The 8,363-nt window shown below is 33.6% G+C and overlaps 1 protein-coding gene across 1 annotated transcript; it reads left to right on the top strand.

Moving 5' to 3' along the window:
• The first annotated feature begins 1,186 nt into the window (after nt 1-1,186).
• LOC140431813 (uncharacterized) lies at nt 1,187-1,687 on the top strand. The gene has a single exon (XM_072519692.1). The coding sequence runs from the start codon at nt 1,187-1,189 to the stop codon at nt 1,685-1,687; it is 501 nt and encodes a 166-aa protein (XP_072375793.1).
• Nucleotides 1,688-8,363: the final 6,676 nt, after the last annotated feature.

Raw genomic sequence — 8,363 nt, 5'->3', positions numbered from 1 at the left:
AAAAGTGTGTAAACCATTTTATCCCTAGCTGAGCACTTTCAGTAAAATTTAAAAAGTACCACTGTAAGCCACTTGTGTTCCGAAATAAGAATTAAATGCTTTACACTTTTAAAACACTTTTTTTTCAATACTTAATTTATTTGTTATAATTGTGTACAAAACATATCAATCTTTTGCAACAATATTAGTGTTCGTCCACTTTTCTATCTTTGCTTTTCTCGATATTCTCGACTTTTTCACAAATTTTAAATAAATAAATTTTAATATCTCATAAATAACAGAAATACATACTTACAAAATTAAAGACAAAAAAAAAAACAACCATGAATGATCAATGAAATTCTTCACTTGATGGAGCAGAGAAGACATCAGAAAAAACATGGGAGGAATGTAAAAAAGTATAGATGAATAAAATAAAAGATAAAGGTCGCGAAAGAAAAGTGGAGAGAGGATAAATGTAGTAAAATCGAAGGGTTAGAATACAAACAAAACACATTCGATGTGTTCAAAAAACGCAGAGAAATAGCTTTCCTCCATCATAAGAAAACTCCTCATACAATAAATTATAGACTTGATAGGGAGACTAATGATATATACTTGATAGGATAATTATATATATAATAAATGAAGGAAAAATTTGAGCAACTTGGTATACGTACATAAATGAAGTATTTAATGACCATAGATCATAAAAACAACAGACATTAGGTAAAGACAAAGGATCAGAAATATTAAAGGTAGAAGGACTGCATGCTATTAAGTTGGCAAAGAACACGAAAGCTGTTGGCCCTGCTAACATCTCAGTAGATATTTTAAAAATAACAGAATATTTTAATCAATAATACATATTTCAAAAAATATACCTCTTCAATATATAAATAACTTTTAAATAATGTAACATCACATTTAATTTTCAACAAACAAATTACATAATACCTACATTCCTAGCATAGTTGTTATTATCTTTTCTTCTCAAGAACTATCCCTTTGACAATTGATAATTGGTATACCAGTGTCAATCTGGCAGCCAGACTGCTCATGAGAAATACTCATCTTACGGGAACTATGCGGTCTAGCCAAAAGGGCAATCCTGCTGCAGTGGTGGGTTCTCGACTAAATAAAGGCGCGATCAAAGCTCAGCAGTCAAACCATGGAGTAACCGTTTGAGTCATGTCACAAAGATTCAATGGTTAAAGTCACTCGACGACATGGAGCTGCAATCGTGAAACCGGAAATCGTGGTAAGCTACAATAAATCAAAAGCGTTTATCGATCTCTCTGACCAGATAAATGCCTACTCTCCGTACTTGAGGAGAACTCTCAAATGGTACCGCCGTCTCATTCTGGAGTGCATACTAGGCACAACCATGGTAAATCCATTTGTTATGTACAATGCAAATAGAAAGCTTAGTGTGACGGACTTCAGGCATACGGTTGCTGAAGAACTTTTCTATCCTACCGAAGAAGCACCCCTGGCACCAGACCCACCACCTATCAGAGAACACAGATTGCAAGCTTTTGAAGGAGTTTATCAGAAAGTAAAGACGAGGTGCACTGGTTGCTATGAATGTCTTAAGCGTGAACGAGATCGTAAATATGCTGCAGCTCAGACCAAAAAAGGCATCACCAAACGTCTATCTTGTGACAAATTCTTCTGCCTTTCTTGTTTCAATGAAAAACATCCTTAAATTAGGTCACATGCATAAATTAAATGTGCTAAGACGTAGTTATTTTTATTATAAGCATTGTATTGCTAGTTCTGTTAGTTCGATTTTCATTTTGTTTGTTTTTGTAAATTGTATAATTCTTTATTTGTCCATAATAAAAAACAATTAACTGTATTATTTTGACTAAATTATTCATATTTTCCTTCCAAAATTCTGTAGACCATTGTATGCTTAATAAACATGCTATCAGAGAACCAAGTAGACCAAGGTGTAGCCTGGTAACATTTTCTCAAAAAAAAATACATTGAAACGTGATCCCAATAGGAGCCATAAGTACAGAATTACAACAGTGTGGTATGGCTCCCATGGGGATCACATGTACCCAAGTTCAAATGGCATTGTGATCCCCATAGGGATCACAATGCCATTATACCAGACTATAGGATACTATGATTGCCATAGGGGTCACGTGGCGTCCAATGTGTTAAAAGAAAAAGGATTTGGTGTAACATGAACAATAAGAGAGAACAGAATACCACAAGATGTTCCATTTATCGATAAAAAAACAAACAAACTCGAGGTTATTTGGTTAAAATATTGACAAGAAAGATGGTATTATGTTGACAAGATGGATGGATAACGCCGTCATAATAATGGCATCAGCTTCATATGGTGTGCATTATGTTTAACAAGTAAAACGTTATTCACATTTAAAAAAACCAAGTTCCTCGCCCACATGTTGTTGGAATGTATAACAAGTTTATGGAAGGCACTGATAGAAGGGATGAGGATTTAACAAGATACCCATAAGTATTCGTAGTAAGAAATGGTATTGGTCTATACTTACAGGGGTAATTGATACTGCAGTGCAAAAAGACCGACAACTAATTTGAATTTTCGACGTGAAATCGCCACTACTTACCTTACCAAATTCAGAAACCTTCCCATTACACCTGGTAGACCAACAACAAATAAAAATAGTCTATCTTTTAATAGAATCTCTGATAACATTAGGTACGATAGTATTAACCATCTCATTAGACCTGTTCCTAACAAAAAACTGGATATTGGACTCTGCATTGAATGCTTTGGCATATTTCATAAGGAGTAAATCTTATAATATTTTTATAGTATTTTGACCTAGTGTTACTATATGGTCACAGTTTTTAATGTCATATATTCGATAAACAAACAAAATTTAATAAGTTTTTCTGCCTATTTGTAATTTTCCTAAACTAAACTTGGTAAAAAACCACCAGTTTAACAAAAAAAAAAAAAATTCAGGCTTTGATGGATTAAAAACTACAAACCTCTTGAATTATATACTACTTCGTTAAGAATACTTCTTTACGTAGTGCATGCTTCGATTTATTATGACATTAAACTTCAAAAATTTAAAGTATCTTTGCTAACCCATTGAGCCATCGAGCCGCCAGGTTTTAAATTTAGTTTTATTTTTAGATAGTCGAAAACGTATTTGTTATAAACTACAGTATACTCCCCCTATAACGAACCCGGTTATTACGAGGTTTCGCTTATAACGAGGTACATTAGATGTCCCGTGAAATTTCTATTGAACTATAACCCTCTATAGCGAGGCAAATTTGGTTATAACGAGAGAAAATAAGATCGAAAAACATGTTTTTTTACGTTTTTGACCCAGCCGTGGTTATAAATAAATACCCTTTTTAACTGCACCGCAATAAACTTAACTGCCACCTGCAATAAACTTCTTTACAATAAATACAACTGTTTCACATCTTTAGAAAATATGATAGATACAATGATACTGGACAATTTAAAGCATTCAAAAATGACAGACTTCTTCCAATTGCAGAAGCAATAGTTTATTATTCTCCTTTAAAATATGCTTTATACATTATGTAGTTACAGATTTAATTACCTACATTAAAAAATGTAGGTACAGATTTTTTGTTTTAACATATATCATTGACAATAAAATAAACAACTCTTTTTTGTTTTAACGATATCATTGACAATAAAAGTAAACAACTTTTTTTCAAAAACGCCATTCAAAAAATATTTATTAGCATCTTATATTGCTCCGAATGGCTTCGCTATAGCAAGTTAATGTTTTAGGAAAACTATAGATTCATATATATTCACAGTATTATAAGCCGATATAGTTTGCCATTTTAGTTCTCGTTATAGAGGGAATCTACTGTATATTAAAAATTTAAAACAAATTAAGTATATAATATATACATATATATTTTATACGATAGAAATGTCATCAGTTGATAACAAACTATAAAAAACATGTAATTTAAACTGATAAACATTGACCCTGCCATAATACTTCGGATAGAAATTGATTTTCATGAGCAGATTTGTTGTCAGGTTATAACTTGTACTCCTGTGATGGATGAGCTGGGATATTATGGTCATAATACAAAAAATTGGTAATATAAAAGCGTAAAGTTGAACCTAGTTTACCATTATAATAACATCCAAGGAAATAGGTTTTATGATGAACTTTTATGAAAATACTGAAATATTACATTTTCCTGAAATATTCAGCAAATGTTTTTTGTTTTTGTATTAACTTTGCGGAATAATTTTCATACTGTTTCGTATTTGATTTGTATACTTTTGTGTCTTTCACTATATTTATTATAATATTACTTTATATTATTATAAAAATTCAAGCATTTTACAAAAAACTGCAAGAAGATCTTCGATCACTTAAATCACACGAGATACATAAAATAATAGACGATGGCAATGCAAAAGTTAGACTTAGTGGGGCACCCAGAATTTGTCTGAGGGGGGGGGTTTGAAATTTTTTTATTGTACCTCCATTTTGTCCCTAAAATTTGGTTTAAAGTACGAAAGAAAGCTTCAAAAGCGAAAGCGAAAGCGAAAGAAAGATTCAGGTATCTAGTATCCTGCCTACCAACTAAAACCACCCTCTCTTACTTGTGCGCAGTTGACTGTCGCACGTACCGTACTCCGGAAGTGGGTGGCCGCTGTAAGCTGACGACATTTTTGGAACACTTCCTTCTCTTATCTAGATCTTATCTATTGTTCTGAAGCTATTTTTTTGTAGCATTTTAAAATAGTTATTATTTTAATGAGAATAAGCCACAAGTAAAGATTAAAATAAGTTTATTGACGTTTAAAATTAATCCAACCTGTAAATACAATACATTTTGGCGACGGCTATCGCCGTATTCCTGTTCTCCTCAGCCAATCCTCCCGAACCAAGGCATGCTGCTTCTCCAAATCTCTCGATTCCATCGCACTTCTAATTCCTTTATTCCATAAACGTCGAGGTCTACCTCTTTTTTTTTTCTTCCAGGGGACTTCCCTTTGTGAAGTTTTTGGGGCCAACGTTCGTCAGGCATTCTCAATAGGTGTCCAAACCATTTTGAACCCGTTCTTTCTATTCTGTCAATGACCGTTTCTAAAGCATTCATGTTATTTCTTATAGATTCGTTGGTCTTTCTTTCCTGCCTTGATGTTTTAGCACTTCTTCTCAAATAATCCAATTTCAACTGCCAACAATCTTCTCTTCAGGTCTGCATTAATCGTCCATACTTCAAAGCCATAAAAAAGAACTGATTCAACCATGGTTTGCCCTATTCTTTTTTTGTTCCTTTTGGAAATGTTGCGATCCTACCATAAGGAGTTCAGACATCCTACAATTTTATGTCCGTGATTAATTCGCTGTTTAATTTCGGTTTCTCCCAAGCCGTTCTTAGCAATGAGTGCACCTAAATATTAAAATTTTTCCACTTGTTTGATTTCCACGTGCTCGTCCATCAACACTTCAAACCTTGCATCAGAATTGATAACTAAATATTCTGTTTTCTTCATGCTGACTTGTAACCCCCATTTTACATATTCTCTTTATAGACACTTTAGCATAAATTTTAGATCATAAGAATCTTGAGCTAGGATGACTTGGTTATCCGTAAAGTTCAGGGAGAACAGTACGTCATTTCCTATGGGGATTCCCATTCTCTGGCATTGATTTTTCCAATTTTTGAAGACTGCCTTAATAAATAAATTAAACGGTAAGGGTGACATACTGCATCGTTGCGTTAGTCCTTTACTTACTTTTATTGGCTCTGACAGTCTATTTCCGATTTTTAGGTAAGTGGTGTTATTCCTGTATACTTCTGTGATTATTTCTAAAAGGTATGGACTAATGTCGAATTGTTGTAGCTACAATTTAAGTTTTGGAACTGTATCATACGCCTTTTCTAGGTCGATGAAAGCTAGATGTACTTCGGTACCAACCGCTATTTTTTTCTATTAACTATTGGAGTATAACCAAGTTATCAGTGCAAGATCAAAGATCAAAGATTCAATTGTCAATAAACTTATTTTAACCTTTAACTGCGGCTTATTCCCATTAAAATAGTAGATCTTATCTTATCTGTCGTTGGCCCGGTTGGTGTTTCTTTCTATTCTTCTTCTTTCTCTTAAATGACTGCTCGGATGTAATTGTGAACACTATTCCATCCCTCCGTACTTCCCGTCATCTTCACGATCATCTCTCTTATAGTCACAGGGTTCATACCTATGTCTTTATACATTCTGTTTCTCTCCACTGTACATCGATTACACTCCAGCATTTTGTGAGTAACAATGTCGGAATATTTGCAGTAGGAGGCATTTATCTGTATCTGTCTTTTTGAACCTATGAAGATACGCCCTAAAACAGACAATCTACCCAGACCCTTAGGCCCCGGATCAGCATCTTGGTCAATTGTTTCACTCTTCTTGTTAACTTTCAATTGATCTTTCCCTTTCTTCTTTTTTTATCTTCTTCTTTTGCGCGTGCCATATCAGAATTATCTGACGTTGGCGATCACCATTGCGAAGGCTTCTCGATCTTCTACAATATGGAATAATTGTCCTGCATTTGTTATCTGTGTTCATTCACGAATGTTTTTTAACCAAGAAACTTGTTTTCTTCCTACAACTCTACGGCCCTCTATTTTACCTTAAGTTTAAGATCCTTTATTAAGGATCAGTAGTTGTAATATTTTATATCAACTTTCCCTTACTATATATCCCAGATAAGACATTTTTCGATGTTTAACGGTCTTTAGCAGTTCTCTGTCTTTGATGACGATCAAACAAACACAAATTTTAAAAGCATTAAACCAGACTTAAAATTATCTTCAAAAAATCTTCCTAAACCACCAAAAAGAAGAGACCAGGTAATTATCAGCATACACGACTTACGTACGGCTACATAATCTCCGAAGAACTACCACCAATGTGCCAAAGATGCCAAAGACCTTTCACAGTCAACCATATAATATTAAAATGTCCAGAGTACACCTTAACTAACACGATATTCAAGATACCCAACAGCCTGAAAGAAGCAATGGTTACAAAATTCAATGAAGTTCTGTCTTTTTTAAATGACTGTAAACTTTATAATATATTATGATTTAATTTTTGTTACATATATGTACATTGTACTATATTGTTGTAAGTTATGACTTCTAAAATGTATCTTATTTTCTCTATTTGTATCATAAACCTACAGCTAATAACCCTCGTGGTTGATGCAGATAAATAAAATAAAAATAGTTTAAAGCAAAATTGTTGCAAATATTACTGATAACCCATTTACAACGGCTTTTTACTAATCACTTTTGTGATGCAACTTATTTCTTTCACGTTATGATACAGACTTTTATAAACTACCACTTTTGCTATTATTTTAAATCATTTTATGTCTGTTATGGCAACCTATGTCTACTCAAATCAAACAAGAAATATGTAAAGTTAACTAACTCTTTAAAAGTGTTTAAATTCATTAAATTATACGGTATGGGTATATGAAAATGAGTTTACACACTACGTAAAATTCATACATATATGAACATCTCTTAAATATTCATAAAGTTTAAATTGAGAAATCAGCCATACCGTAGGAAAATATATCACCCGGAAGTAGGCGACGAGATTTAAAAAAGCAACAAAAAATGGGTCACATATATCCTTCGAGATTGGAATAATTCCGAGATGGATCTCGTGGGAGTAATAGGAGTAGCAAAGTAACGGAGTAAGAAAAAATATTTTTCACCTACGAAAGACACCGGATTAACAAGCTATTTTTTATTAGCCATAATACACTCGAAACAGCTGTTTGAATTAGATTTCATATTAAAATATGTAGCATGACATACTTTTTCTCAGGGATTACCGTTTTTGCTACAAGAAATTTATATTCATAGATAAATATGTGATCACATAAAAACATTAGACCACTTGACATCTTCTGATGTACATGGCTAGTTCATCCCTCATAGCCTTATAGGCGTCACCATAGGGATTTTGATTTGTAACAGTCTCCCATATGGCATCGAATTCATTAAAAGAGGGACCAGCAGAAGATGCAGGTTTATTCTGGGACGTCCTCCTCTTCATCTTGGCACTAAAGGCGTCGGAGATTTAACATAATTGAGGTTAGTGTGTGTAAGTGCGGATATGTGGAACACACCGAGAGTAGTAGGAGTGTCCACTCCACAAAGCTAGTAACTCACAGAATCCATCTCTCTTTGGGTAGAATTTAGCTCTGACCTTTTAAGCTGTTTCTAGGAGATTTTGTTTTGACCCATACTAAATCTCCTTCATTGAATGAACTGGGTTCGTTCCTTGCCTATCTGGGCGTTGTTATGTTTTTTCCTCGATTTATGCCATGTTTTAG

Source organism: Diabrotica undecimpunctata, unplaced genomic scaffold (genome assembly GCF_040954645.1).
Source record: "Diabrotica undecimpunctata isolate CICGRU unplaced genomic scaffold, icDiaUnde3 ctg00000754.1, whole genome shotgun sequence".
Lineage (NCBI taxonomy): Eukaryota > Metazoa > Arthropoda > Insecta > Coleoptera > Chrysomelidae > Diabrotica > Diabrotica undecimpunctata.
This window is presented reverse-complemented; position numbering and strand designations above follow the sequence as displayed.

Excerpts from the sequence above, each read along its gene's own strand:
- LOC140431813 (XM_072519692.1), top strand. The coding sequence starts at position 1,187 with ATGGTTAAAGTCACTCGACGACATGGAGCTGCAATCGTGAAACCGGAA.